General features: G+C 44.7%; 1 protein-coding gene across 1 annotated transcript; it reads left to right on the top strand.

The window, feature by feature from the left end:
• The first annotated feature begins 1,912 nt into the window (after nucleotides 1-1,912).
• LOC121602480 lies at nucleotides 1,913-3,328 on the top strand. The gene has a single exon (XM_041931244.1). The coding sequence runs from the start codon at nucleotides 1,925-1,927 to the stop codon at nucleotides 3,326-3,328; it is 1,404 nt and encodes a 467-aa protein (XP_041787178.1). The 5' UTR covers nucleotides 1,913-1,924.
• Nucleotides 3,329-15,466: the final 12,138 nt, after the last annotated feature.

The following is a 15,466-nucleotide window of genomic DNA, read 5'->3' as shown; positions in this document are numbered from 1 at the left end:
TTTTACATTGTTTTCATGATTTTAAGTTGTTTTCATCCTATTTGGCCATTTTAATTTAATTTAAAGGGAGGATGCATACAATAATGAAAGAAAAATTGTGTTTTGTGAATATTCAAAGGAATATTCAGTAAACTGCTTAACATGCTAATTTTGCCCCGCTTTCCCCTACAGTTGAACACAATTCCAAAGTAGCTTAAAATTGTTTATGTGGACTCGAAAATGGTGCAATAAAGAACTTTCATTAACATTGTTTTACATTTTTTAACTTACCAATAGCAGAACACCACGATGTTCACGCCATACACCACAGCATCCTAGAATACCGCCAAAAACGGCGAATAAGCCTGCTGTTAATAGAGCATATGTTCCGGTTACGTAGTTGGTAGTGGATAGTAGTGAAATATACTGATGCTTCCAGATTATTGTCCAAAAAGTAACACCTATAATAATTGATCCTGATATCTGCAATTGAAACAACATGTCAACGAAAAGTTAAAAATAAATTATTTTACTATTACCGATATATGGGGTGCAGGATGGGGTATCTTTTCAACCAGTATTTATTTTTAAGTTTTCACCGGATCTTTATCTTTTTCGTTTTTGCTTTGGTAGATACTTGGTAGCTTCGAATGATTGAAATTTTAAGTGGAGTTTAAATTTTGGTCACTTATAATAAAAATCTTTTTCGAAAGTTTATATACGTAGTTTAGGCAAGTACATGGTCTCTTTACTTAAATATTCAATAAACTTAATCCATTTGTTACGAGACTATGATTCAACACCTTTTTTCATTGAAGATGACGTGCAATCAGATCTTGGTTTGTAATCGATTTGTTTCATATTTTCAAAAGGATGAACTGATTGCTAATTTTTCAACATCTTCAATCATCAAGAGCAATTAATTTTCCTAAAATTCAGAACTCTGAGATTGTTATGGATTTTTAAATTTATACTTAGGGTAAGTGTACCTATAGTGGTGCTAGTACCAATAGTGGTTGTAGTGGAATAAAATACATGCGCCACGAAAAAATTAATACAGTTATGTTACGTGTCCTATAGCAAAACGTTATTTGACCCTTTACCTTGTTTTTAAGAGGTAAATCTTTCCATTTCGAGAAGAATAGGCCTCAAAGTTCACATTTAAAAAAATTCAACAATATGATGATTTCCTTAAGATTTCTTAACAAAAGTTGTATTTTTCTTAAGCCTGTAAATAACTGTATGGTTATCAAAATTATATTATTATTCAACTAATACCAATAAATATAGTTGAATAACTCAAATTTATGGCATTAACTCATTTTTTACCATATTTTTTATGGTTTTTACCATAGTGCCATTATAGGCACAAGAAACAGGTATGTTCCCATAGTGGTCGTAGTTGACTGTACAAATGACAGTCAGAAAACGAGAAGTAAACAAGTAAGCATTTTTCAATTTTTGACAATATAAAAGGAAAATTTGATAAATTTATTGTATTTTAATAAATATGAAACACGTAAAAGCATTTCAGAATGGAATCTGCATTGACAAAAGGACCCAGATATGATGAAACGGCCATCTCCTGTTGCATAGAGCTGATAACCTCTAAACAAAAAACCGTGTATGGAGCGTGCAAGGCTTACGGTATTCCTCAGTCTACCATTCGGTATCGGATGAGTGAAAAATGGTCATCTAAAGTACGAAAAGGACCACGCACAGTGCTTACAGAAGATGAGGAGCGAAAACTTTAACAATACTTGATTGCTATGGGGAAAAAGGGTTTCCCGGTTGTAAAGGAGTTGTTGCTACACAAAGTTAAATCGTTCTTGGATTCCAATTTACGCAAAACCCCGTTAAAAATAATGTTCCAGGTATATTTTACATTTGTATCGTTAAAATGACAATTTACAAAACATAATGATCGGTTTCAGGTCGCAAATGGATGAAAGGGTTTCTTCGTCGACATCGTGAGATTGCCATCCGAACTCCGGAAACTGTTTCTTCTGCAAGCGCTAAAGTATGTGAAGCTGATATTCGTGGATGGTTTGCAAACCTTACATCGTATCTGGAGGAAAATAACCTAATTGAAGCAACATTAGATCCAACAAGAATCTACAACGGCGACGAAACATCGTTTTTCTTACATCCTCAGACAAAAGCTGTGTTTGCTAATCGTGGCAGCAAAAATGTCTATGAATGCGAACACGCTGACAGCCACAAAAACATAACAGTAATGTTCACATTCGGAGCCGATGCAGATATTATTGACCCATGCGTGATGCTCCCTATGAAACGCATACCTGCTGATATACTACGAGAGTTTCCTGCAAACTGGGGCGTCGGCAAAAGTGAAAAGGGGTGGATGGACACTCCCGGTTTCATGCTGTACATCCGGGAACTATTTTACCCCCATCTTCTCAAGAAAAAGGTGAAGTTTCCTGTGCTACTTTTCGTGGATGGTCAATCTTCCCATACGGCGGCAGAGGTTGCCGAATTATGTTTGAAATTGGGTATCGTTTTAATAGCGTTGTACCCCAATACTACACGAATCACGCAACCAGCAGACGTAGCTATATTCAAACCCCTTAAGAGCGCCTGGAAAAGTGCTGTGTCGAATTGGCGGATGGAAAATGGTGGTGTTAATTTGCTGATAAAACACTTTTCAAGTGTATTGCAAGAGGCAATGGAAAAAGGAATACAACCAGCAAGTATCAAAAACGGATTCAAGGTTTGTGGACTTTTTCCTTTCGGTCCTGACAATGTTGATTATGACAAGTGCATTGCCCGACTGGTTAAACAAAGTGAAGTCAATACTACCGAATCTACCATCATGGATCCAGCATCATGTTCAGCTGAGATGCCTTCTGAACTGATTGCTTCACTCAATCCTGGTACCGTTGTTATTTCAACTGAAAAAAATCAGGCTGCAATACAATGTATCGGAAGGGAACGCATCATGAAATTCAATGAAGGCCTCGTCGATTCGGAGGAAGACGAAATCATCGAACGGCTATATGAAATTATGTTATTACCGTTCGATTCGCAAAATATGCAATCTGCCAGCGAACTTATGCAAGAGGCATACTCAGGTAGTACAATTCTTAAAGAGGAATCAGTATTTGTCGAGGAGATTGGATACTGTCTGTTGGAAGAGCAAAGTGAAGCATCCCAGAACATACTGCGCGAACCAAATCGAGATGATGTTGCATGTCGAAAAATGAGCATTTCTGAGTTGTTACAAACGCCACCAACTCCTCACAGGAGTAACACTCACAGAAACTTTAAAAAGAAAATATCACCCAGTTTTGACGGCATCAGACCGGCTGGAAGAAATTTACCGCATTAAAGAGGAGAAAGAAAATGTGGTAGATAGAAAAAAAGCTAAAGCAGAAGAAAGAAGGCTCGCAAAAATTCAGACAGAGCAGTTGAAAACCGAAAAGGCAACAATCCGAAAACAAAGAAGAGAAAAGGCGGAAATGGAGAAAATTGAAAAAGAAAACCTTCGTCGACAAAAACAGGAGGAGGCTCAAAAGAAGAAGAAAAAATAGACAAGGGAAACGGACCAACTTAAAAAAAACGTAATCAACAAAAACGATGATACTGTACTGCACTAAGTTGGTAATATAAAATTTAGCCTTTTTTGTTATGCTCTTGTATTGAACTGTTTTTTTCTTTTGTTTTTTTATGATAAATCTTTCTATGTAAAACATAATCCTCTTTTTAATATTTTTTTTAAATTCTAAATATTGCAATGCTGAATAAATATATAAGAATTAAGCCTTAGCTATGTAATCAGACATTCAATATTATTTTTTACTACAACACTTTACCAGACCTTCCTCCTCCTCCGTGTGTAATATAATATATCATGTAATATGTAACAATACTTTTATCTATGAATAATTTTAACATTTTGCTTGAAATAATTAGCAAAACATACTTTTAATTGCATTCAACATTTAGTTTTTCCCCCACTAACACCACTATAGGAACACAATACAACAACTATAGGAACCATACCACCATTATGGGTACATCAAAGCGGTGAAAGAAAAAGGGTTTTTATCCTCAATTTGTGATGTTTCACGGTAAAAATGGATGTTTTTGGAAAGATACATGTATTTAAAGAAGCTTGTACAGAAATATGCATGTATTTATCATTTTTACTCATTTAATTCATGAAAACCTTGTTGTACCGCTACAAATTGCACCACTATTGGTACATTTACCCTAACATGGCAGTATAAAAAGGAATTGACGAATGTAAAAAATCTTTAAGCAAGTTTGAGTGGATTCACAAAAAAACGCGTAGCAAATTATCCCCTGATCGAGCCGGAAATTGACATATTTGTCGTATAAATACGATTTAAGCTAGGCCATATATTCCCCTAATGTTTATAGATGATGATTAAATAAAGTTGGTAAATTTTGAAGTTAAATACTAAATGCATACCAGAGATATCCCTACCCGCAAATTTCCGTTAAATGCTTTCAAATCGTTGGCAACCGGCATACCCGTGTATTGGAACCTTACAACAGTAAAATAGGATGTGTTAGGATTCATTCATAATTTAAATGAACGGAATGAGGAACTAACGTTGTGCGGGTTTTGTTAGTTGGGAACGGATAGGATTGTGTCCGTCAAGAACAACAGGTTCTAGAGAAAGGTATATAAGAAGTCTGAGAGCGACTCTTTTTAATAAATATAATAATAATAATAATAAAACACAACGTAGGAAAACGCAGAAACAGACCCCAAATCTTTTGGTCCCAACATTTGGTGCCGTGACCAGGATTGAATTCCGTGAAATTGACGGTCGGTGCAAAAGTGTAGCAGTCAACAATGGAGAACGAGTCGAGCGATGAAGGTACCACAAACGATCTTCATAGGAAGAAGTGTGAGTGTTTGGTTGGAACAATGCGACGCATACTGTCGTTTGCTGAATCGCATGTGACCGCTGAAAAGGAGAAAATAAGTGTGCGTAGTAAGGTTTTGGACGAAGCTTGGGCGAGTTTCAACGCATTGCAGCTTGAAATATGTGACAGTAAATTGTACGAAGAAGTGGAGTGTGTCTATTTCGAAGCCGCTGAGAAACTTGAAAAGCTTGCGTGTGCAAATATGTGTGTGCTGCAAGAGCTAGTTAACAGTAGTGAAAGAAAACCAGTGCAGCTCCCAAAACTTACGATTCCCACTTTTAGCGGAGCTTATGAAACGTGGACATCGTTTCATGACATATTTTTGAAAGCGATTCACAAAAACAGTGCATTGTCAAACACAGAAAAGGGGTTTTACCTAAAAAGTTTTTTGAAAGGTGAACCGTTGACCATAGTGCAAGCTTTCCCGATGAATGACAAAGGTTGTGAGGTCGCTTGGTCGGCATTAGTGGAAAGATACAAAAATAAGTATCTCATAAAGAAAAAGCACGTGAACGAGCTTATCTTGTTTCCGAAGATGAAAGTTCCGCGAAGATGAAAGTTCCCGAAGATGAAAGTTCGCGGAATTCGTATCAGCTATTGTCTACTGCATTGGTACGGGTGCGAACGGGAACGGGCGAATGGAAAATTGCGCGTGCGCTTCTGGCCCGCTGCGCAAAGCGATCGAAAACTTTTCAACCTCTCGCTCAATGTAGCTAGAGAGCAAGAACCAACAATGATAAAGTGAGGAAAAAGAATAGAGAAGAGGGGAAGGAGGGGAGAAAGAGATCGTGGGTGTGAACTATTTTTCGGCCATTATCATTTTTGCGCCAACACGGTCGCGTACCGGAGCTTTTTTGTCAAAAAGAAACATACACATACCCCGCTGCGCAAAGCGATCGAAAACTTGTCAGCCACTCGCTCAATGTAGCTAGAGAGCAAAATCAATAACGATAAAGCGAGGTGAAAGGGAAAAGAGAAAGAAAGAGAACGTGGATGTGAAACATTTTTCGGCCATTATCATTTTTGCGCCAACACGGTCGCGTACCGGAGCTTTTTTGTCAAAAAGAGACAAACACCCCGCTGCGCAAAGCGATCGAAAACTTGTCAGCTACTCGCTCAATGTAGCTAGAGAGCAAAAACCAATAACGATAAAGCGAGGTGAAAGGAAAAGAGGGGAGAAAGAAAACGTGGATGTGAAACATTTTTCGGCCATTATCATTTTTGCGCCAACACGGTCGCGTACCGGAGCTTTTTAGTCAAAAAGAGATAAACACATACAGCGCGCTCTCTCGAAATACCGTAAACGCTTCAACCGATCAAGAGCTTCGATCGGTTCTTCGGACATTTCTGCTCGCTTTCTCGATCAGTTTCGGCGGAAAGCGAGCTAGAAAGCGAGCTCAAAAACTGCTCGATTTTGTTGTGCGGGCAGCATACCCGCTGCGCAAAGCGATCGAAAACTTGTCAGCCACTCGCTCAATGTACCCCGCTGCGCAAATTCGAGCAGTTTCCAGCGCAGAAAATGTACCAAATTCTGCGCTGGCCAGCGCAGATTTGGCCTCCCGCACAACAAAATCGAGCAGTGTTTGAGTTCGCTTTCTAGCTCGCTTTCCGCCGAAACCGATCGAGAAAGCGAGCAGAAATGTCCGAAGAACCGATCGAAGCTCTTGATCGGTTGAAGCGTTTACGGAATTTCGAGAGAGCGCGCTGTATGTGTTTGTCTCTTTTGACAAAAAAGCTCCGGTACGCGACCGTGTTGGCGCAAAAATGATGATTGCCGAAAAATAGTTCACACCCACGTTCTCTTTCTCCCTCCTTCCCCTTTTCTTCATCCTTTCACCTCGCTTTATCATTATTAATTCCTGCTCTGTAGCTACATTGAGCGAGAGGTTGAGAAGTTTTCGATCGCTTTGCGCAGCGGGTATGTCTCTTTTTGACAAAAAAGCTCCGGTACGCGACCGTGTTGGCGCAAAAATGATAATGGGCGAAAAATAGTTCACACCCACGTTCTCTTTCTTCTCTCTTTTCCCTTTCACCTCGCTTTATCGTTATTGGTTTTTGCTCTCTACCCGCTGCGCAAAGCGACGGAAGGCGTTATGGCGTTCTGAGAATTTTATCATGCCTTCCTTTTCTCTCCAACGGCAAATTTGTCGAGCACCCAGTCGAGCTGCCCGTCCCTGGCTCCGCCTCATTCCCCTCGCCTGAGCGCGCTGCCGAAGGTTTGGATGTGTTGGTGCGTCAGACGGCCAATCGCTGTCAGCCATCGTCCGTGCTCTTTCCCTCCCTAGCGCTATCTCATTCTCGCATATGGTCAATGCTCGCGAGCTGTTGTGGCGCCTAAAAATGCCGTTAACAAACATTGCGGCGATGAAGTTACATTTTCACAAATCAAACCAAAAAATCGCAATGAGTTCAAACACTGCAATATAAAAATGACTAAGGAATCGCTAGTTTACGCAGGAGGGTTTGCTGTGCAACGCGCAGAATCCTAATCCGCATTAACACGTTCAGTCCGGCGCTGATTTTCATGAGCTTACCGTTCCGCCGGCATCTAGAACGCAAGCTGATTGTGGAACCGGTATACTGGAAAGTTCACTGGCAGTCCCTGGAGCCTGCCATCGAACTTAACGTGTTAAGCATTAAGCATAACTTTGTTACACTAAGCTTTTGCTTTCGTATGGTTTAGATTACACAGATATGCTGAGCCGTCAGCGCATGGGTGTGTACGTGCGTGTGTATGCACTTTCGCCAAATGTGTTTTCTTCCGGAATATTATGATCCATCGGTCAAAACAGGAAGGTGTTTATGACAGTGGCGAAAGGCCGAGTTGAGGTCCATGTAAATGGTAACTGATGACCGGGAGGAGGGGGTACTGGCACACAGCTGTTGGGAGATTGAACAGTATACTTAAATCGGCGGCGCGGGGGGGAGGGTGGCCAAGGGACCCCTACGATCATCGGTCACAGGCCTTAAAATTGTTGCCGGCATGGGGGAGGGGGAGGGCTGTGCAAATGGTTCTCCAGCCACGGGGCACCAACGACCATCTTTCCGGGGGCCCTTGTCGCTAATACTCTGTCCACTTGTAGACATACGACATACTACAGACTAGAGACTTCGGTGACCGCCTAGTCCGCCTACCGTTAGGTCCACCGCTGGTTCATGACGGTGTTTTTTATCGTGGAGGTGCATCCTTCCCTCTGCCTGCAGCGTATGCATCGAGCAGGAGACAGTGTGGCAGTATGCAAGTTACCCGCTGGATAGGAGCGGTCCCGCGGCACCGCCATTATTCCGCACATCTTAACAGCATGCCCGTCGTAGGTTCTAACCGCGTATGAACCGTCCGCCGTAGCAAGAGATGACTATCCGGCTACGTGTTACTCAAGTCCTGAAAAGGCCGGCGTGATCGCGTAGGCCATTACGCCAATAATAATAATAATAAGAAGAAGAAGAACTTAGCATAGCAGTCCACACTCGGGGAAGGTTTTTGTTTTGACTTTGGTGCTGCCGGGTCTACCGCTGTGGCGCGACAAATGCACGGAATTCACTCGACTAAAACATGAACCTACCGATCCGAACCCATTCCAAGGCAATGCCGGTCAATCCGCGTCATGATAACTTCTCCAAACCAACAAGCCGCCAGATTCTGGACGGGCAGGTGCAGCACCATATGCGCGAAAGAAATTTGCTACATATCACACGCACGTTTGCTTCGATCGTGTGCCTTTTTAACACCCCAACAGCAGAACCGATCGCAAAGATCGTGGTGCCAATCCGATAGTTGTGTTGTCTCTCAGGTAGCGAAATCGAAAATGCATGGACTTTGTAGCCGCAGCGGATGAAAATGTACGCATCAGAATCAAATAGTTTTGGGGTTTCCACACGCACGCACACACACACAAAAACACACACGCACACATGCACGTACGCGTGTACGCGGGCAGGCACCCGCGAAAGCGCAAACGCAAGCACGCACCCACGAAAGCGCGAACGCAAGCATGCACTCCCCCTCCCCCCACCAGACCACCCCCCCCCTCGCCGCATGATCGATTACGGCTACCCTATCGGTAGAACGGCTGGTTCAGCTTTCTTGTATCGCATCCTCATCCAAAGCGCCGGGCGGGGTGGGGGATCGCGGCATGATAGAGTGAACGGTCACTTTCCCCGCGCTGTGTGCGTGTGTGTGTGTGTCGAGACCCAAAAACTGGAGACAGATTTCAGCACTTTACAAAAAAAAAATATTGCCACTATACACTGTGCTACATGACGCATAGAAGGTCGTTGAAGCATCAAACATGCTCAAATAAAAAATATTAGATTAGTGTTAGACGTTCTTCTACGCTTGTTTTAAATAGGCTTCTTCACCCTCAATTGGCAGGGGCATCGAATGGTCTCATCAGCAGCGGCACGAAATAAAATAAACCATCAATACACCGATAACACTTTAAATCCCAATCCAGCTTCTCCCACAGCGTCTCAAGGTCACACACAAATTAATAAATGCTAACACCCACCAATAACAATACATAACCGCAATGCACATATAAGTATCAACGCATACACCACAACACCCAATCAGCTGGCGGCGGAAGGCACGGGCTGAAGCGCAAGTAAGGCAAGGCAGGGTGAGGGAGGGAGAGGAAGCGGACGAAAAAATGGGCGCCATTTTTTTTTTTAAATTTTTGACCGTTTTTTTTTTGCTCCGCCGCCGCCCGAACTTGCCGCCCGAACTGCCCGAACTGCGCGAGCCAGCGCTGGAATCGCTGAAGAACAGCGCGTCAGACGAGCCAAAATCTGCGCTGGCCAGCGCAGATTTTGGTGCATTTTCTGCGCTGGAAACTGCTCGAATTTGCGCAGCGGGTAGCTACATTGAGCGAGTGGCTGTCAAGTTTTCGATCGCTTTGCGCAGCGGGAATGTACCAAAATCTGCGCTGGCCAGCGCAGATTTTGGCTCGTCTGACGCGCTGTTCTTCAGCGATTCCAGCGCTGGCTCGCGCAGTTCGGGCAGTTCGGGCAGTTCGGGCGGCGGCGGAGCAAAAAAAAAAAACGGTCAAAAAATTTAAAAAAAATAATGGCGCCCATTTTTTCGTCCGCTTCTTCATCTCCTCTCCCTCCTTCACCCTGGCTTGCCTTACTTGAGCTTCAGTCCGTGCCTTCCGCCGCCAGCTGATTGGGTGTTGTGGTGTATGCGTTGATACTTATATGTGCATTGCGGTTATGTATTGTTATTGGTGGGTGTTAGCATTTATTAATTAGTGTGTGACCTTGGGACGATGCGGGAGAAGCTGGATTGGGATTTAAAGTGTTATAGGTGTATTGATGGTTTATTTTATTTCGTGCCGCTGCTGATGAGACCATTCGATGCCCCTGCCAGTTGAGGGTGAAGAAGCCTATTTAAAACAAGCGTAGGAGAACGTCTAACACTAATCTAATATTTTTTTATTTGAACATGTTTGACGCTTCAACGACCTTCTAAGCATCATGTAGCAATGTATAGTGGCAATATTTTTTTTTTTTATGTGCCGAAATCTGTCTCGAGTTTTCGGGTCTCGACACACACACGCACACACACAAAGCACGGGAAAGTGACCGTTCACTCTATCATGCCGCGATCCCCCACCCCGCCCGGCGCTTTGGATGAGGATGCGCTACAAGATAGCTGAATCAGCCGTTCTACCGATAACGTAGCCGTACTCGCTCGTGCGTGTGCGTGGGTTCGTAGGTGCGTTATCGCGTGCGCGCTTTCGTGAGTGCGTGCTCGCGTGCGCGCGTACGTGCGCGCGTACGTGCATGTGTGTGTGCACGCGTACGTGCATGTGTGTGTGCACGCGTACGTGCATGTGTGTGTGTGTGTGTTTGTGTGTGTGTGTGTGTGTGTGTGTGTGTGTGTGTGTGTGTGTGTGTGTGTGTGTGTGTGTGTGTGTGTGTGTGTGTGTGTGTGTGTGTGTGTGTGTGTGTGTGTGTATGTGTGTGCGTTTGGAAACCCCAAAACTATTTGATTCTGATGCGTACATTTTCATCCGATGCGGCTACAAAGTCCATGCATTTTCGATCTCGCTACCTGAGAGACAACACAACCATTGGCATTGGCATCTTTGCGATCGGCTCTGCTGTTGGGGGTATTAAAAAGACACACGATCTAAGCAAACGTACGTGTGATATATTGTACATTTATTTCTAATTCAGCTAGCGGACCCAAGTGGAAACAACATTTTGAATTGAATTCATACAAAAGAAGATTCTGGATTTGTTTATTACGGTGCGCGTATGGTGCTGCACCAGTCCGTCCAGAATCTGGTGGCTTGTTGGTTTGGAGTAGTTATCATGACGCCGATTGACCGGCAATGCCTTGGAATGGGTTCGGATCGGTAGGTTCATGTTTTGGTCGAGTGCATTCCGTGTATTTGTCTCGTCACAGCGGTAGCCCAGCAGCAACAAAGTCAATACAAACTCTTACCCGAGTGTGGACTGCTATGCTAAGTTCTTTTTATTATTATTATTATTATTGGCGTAATAGCCAACGCAATCATGCCGGCCTTTTCAAGTCTTAAGTACCACGTAGCCGGATAGTCAGCCCTTGCTACGGCGGACGGTTCATACGCGGTTAGAACCTACGACGGGCATGCTGTTAAGATGTGCGGAATAATGTCGGTGCCGCGGGACCGCTCCTATCCAGCGGGTAACTTGCATACTGCCACACTGTCTCCTGCTCGATGCATACGCTGCAGGCAGAGGGAAGGATGCACCTCCACGATTACAAAAACACCGTCATGAACCAGCGGTGGACCTAACGGTAGGCGGACTAGGCGGTCGCCGAATATCGCTAGTCTGTAGTATGTCGTATGTCTACAAGTGGACAGAGTATTAGCGACAAGGGCCCCCGGAAAGATGGTCGTTGGTGCCCCGTGACTGGAGAACCATTTGCACAGCCCTCTCCCTCCCCCATGCCGGCAACAATTTTAAGGCCTGTGACCGATGATCGTAGGGGTCCCTTGGCCACCCTCCCCCCCCCCGCGCCGCCGATTTAAGTATACTGTTCAATCTCCCAACAGCTGTGTGCCAGTACCCCCTCCTCCCGGTCATCAGTTACCATTTACATGGACCTCAACTCGGCCTTTCGCCTCTGTCATAAACACCTTCCTGTTTTGACCGATGGATCATAATATTCCGGAAGAAAACACATTTGGCGAAAGTGCATACACACGCACGTACACACCCATGCGCTGACGGCTCAGCATATCTGTGTAATCTAAACCATACGAAAGCAAAAGCTTAGTGTAACAAAGTTACGCTTAATGCTTTGCACGTTCAGTTCGATGGCAGGCCCCAGGGACTGCCAGTGGACTTTCCAGTATGCCGGATTCACAATCAGCTTGCGTTCTAGATGCCGGCGGAAAGGAAAGTTGATGAAATTCAGCGCCGGGCTGAATGTGTTAATGCGAATAAGGGTTCTGCGCGTTGCACAGCAAACCCTCCTGCGTAAACTAGCGATTCCTTAGTCATTTTTATATTGCAGTGTTTGAACTCATTGCGATTTTTTGGTTTGATTTGTGAAAATGCAACTTCATCGCCGCAATGTTTGTTAACGGCATTTTTAGGCGCCACAACAGCTCGCGAGCATTGACCACACGCGAGAAAGAGATGGCGCTATGGAGGGAAAAAGCACGGACGACGGCTGACAGCGATTGGCCGTCTGACGCACCAACACATCCAAACCTTCGACAGCGCGCTCAGGCGAGGGGTATGAGGCGGAGCCAGGGACGGGCAGCTCGACGAGCTGCTCGACAAATTTGCCGTTGGAGGGAAAAAGATGGCATGATAAAATTCTCCGAACGGCATGATTTCTTCCGTCGCTTTGCGCAGCGGGAGGTAACAAGTGTAGATTCGCGAGTAGTTTCGTGTTATCTTCCTCATAGGCCAGTAGTGAAGGAGAGCAGTGTTTCCACGAAAATTTGACCTGCTTTCGATATATCAGCGAAAACCGCAAGTGGATATGCGTTGAATGATCTGTTGCTTACTGGACCAGTGATACAGGAATCGTTGTTTGCGATAATGCTGCGCTTCCGAATGCATGCGATAGCGTTATCAGCCGACATCGAGAAAATGTATTTGCAAGTGCAAGTGCATCCAGACTTGCAAAGAAATTGTGGCAATCGTCAGTGTAAATGCAGCCTAAAGAATACGAGCTGCAAAGGGTGACGTTCGGCTTGGCTCCCTCTTCTTTTCTTGCAACGCGGGTTTTGCAGCAACTAGCAGAAGATGATGGTGCAAGGTATCTTAATGCGCAACGTGTCCTCAGGGAAGATTTCTAAATGGACGATCTTCTTAGTGGCGCGAATAGCTTTCAGGAAGCAAAAACCCTTCGTGCTGAGTTGAGTAAATTGTTGGAGGAGGTTTTCAATTGCGAAAGTGGGTGTCACATGTACCAGCTGTGCTAAACGATGTGCCTGTGGAAAATCTATCGTGTCCTGATGTCGTCGGTCTTGGTGAAAATGTTCTTGTGAAAACATTGGGTTTGTTGTGGCGACCGTGCTCAGATGACATAAGTGTGGAGATCAGGCAACCGGAAGAAAATGAATTTATTATAAGAAGAACAATTTGTTCGCAAATTGCGGGTCTCTCTGATCCGTTGGGAATCATTGCGCCTGTGATAGTATGGGCTAAGATTCTGTTGCAGCAGTTGTGGATCTCAACAACGAGTTGGGACGAACCGGTTAACAAAGAGATCAAGATCAAATGGAAATCTTTTGTGGAGCATTTGCCGTGTATGCAGTGTATACGTGTTCCGTGATTTGTGCTTTTGCCTGGACAGTGCAAACTCCAATTGCATTGTTTCTCGGATGCGTCGGAAAGGGCTTATGGTGCGTGCCTTTATGTTCAATCGGTGGATGATAGTGGTTGTGGGAAGGTGTCTTTGGTGGCAGCTAAATCCAAAGTAGCACCGTTGAAACGTGTGAGTTTAGCGAAACTCGAGCTGTGTGGTGCTTTGCTAGCAGCAAAGTTGCGGAAATCGGTTTACAGGGCCTTCAAGGAACCGAAAATTCCATGTTTTTTTTCTGGACGGATTCCACTGTGGTATTGTGTTGGCTCCGATCTCCATCTTATATTTGGGCTACCTTTGTGGCAAACAGAGTGGCGGTTCAGAAAATCCTGCTGACATTGTTTCTAGAGGAGTATTACCTCAAGAGTTTGCAGCACATTCGTGTTGGTTTGAAGGGATATCTATGCGTAAAGAGCAATGGAATCGTGCGACAGTGTTGGCTGATCCTGAAGAAGCGTTACAAGAGCGGAAGAAAACTGTGTTGTTAAGTGCGACGGAAAAGTTGTTCGAACCGCATTTCTTGCTGGATAAGTTTTCTTCGTATTGGAAAACCGTTCGTGTTGCTGCCTACTGTTCCCGATTTATGAAAATACGTCTTGGAAAGGAGCACGACCAAGGAGAGTGTTCTAATAAGGAATTTCGTGATGCGGCGAAACTGTTGGTGAAAATTCTGCACCGGCAAGAATTTGGTGATGAATAGTGTTGGGTAAAGTAGCACAATTCAGTGTGCTGTGCGCACACGCACTTTGCCCTAAGTGTGCTGTGCGCACTGTGCGCACAGTGTGCACTTCGAAACACTGCGGAAGTGCTAGCACAGTGCTAGCACTTTCGCACAGTGCGCTCTCCGAGCACAGTGCGGAAGTGCTAGCACAGTGCTAGCACTTTTCGCACAATACGCACACTTCGCACAGTGCGCACTCTTCGCACAGTGCGCTCTTTCAGCACAGTGCGCTCTTTCAGCACAGTGCGCTCTCTCAGCACAGTGCGCTCTCTCAGCACAGTGTGCTCTCTCAGCACAGTGCGTTCTCTCAGCACAGTTCTTTCAGTAAGTCTGCATGCAGTGTGTATCTTGCCTTGCAGTGTGTTCAGAGAGCGTACTGTGTGAAGAGTGCGCACTGTGCGAAAAGTGTGCTAAGAGAGCGCTCTGTGCAAAGTGTGCGCATTGTGCGAAAAGTGCTAGCACTGTGCTAGCACTTCCGCACTGTGCTAGCACAATGCGCACTTCAAGCACTGTGCTGTGCGCACAGTATGATGTGCTGTGCGCACAGTGCGCACAGTAGCACTTTACCCAACACTAGTGATGAACTGCGGGCGTTACGGAAGGGTGACAAAGTGTCTTTGAATTCGCGCTTGAAGTACTTGCGACCGTGTTTGGATCCTGAAGGTGTACTCCGTGTTGGTGGCTGCCTTAAACATGCTACCATCGGGTATGGTGCGAAGCATCCGATGATTCTCCCTGCTAAGACGAACTTCACTAGAATCCTGGTGAAGACGTATCATCAGTTGGCGATGCATGCTGGTCCCCGTCAAACTCTGGCTTTGGTGCGGCAGGAGTTTTAGATCCTGAATGGAAAATCGGTTGCGAATGCTGTTTGTCGCAGCTGTGTGACATGCTTCAAGGCGGACCCTTTGCCTGTCGTGCAGCCTCTGGGACAACTTCCGGCTGAAAGGACAACACCATCCCGGTCGTTTTCTTTCGTCGGAGTGGACTACTGTGGACCGGTGTTTCTAAAGCCAACGCACCGTAAGGCA

Source organism: Anopheles merus, unplaced genomic scaffold (assembly GCF_017562075.2).
Source record: "Anopheles merus strain MAF unplaced genomic scaffold, AmerM5.1 LNR4000465, whole genome shotgun sequence".
Lineage (NCBI taxonomy): Eukaryota > Metazoa > Arthropoda > Insecta > Diptera > Culicidae > Anopheles > Anopheles merus.
Note: the sequence above shows the minus strand (reverse complement) of the source record. Positions and strands in the feature narration are given on the sequence as shown.

Bases quoted from the DNA above. Each gene is read 5' to 3' on its own strand.
- LOC121602480 (XM_041931244.1), top strand. From the start codon at position 1,925: ATGAAAGGGTTTCTTCGTCGACATCGTGAGATTGCCATCCGAACTCCG.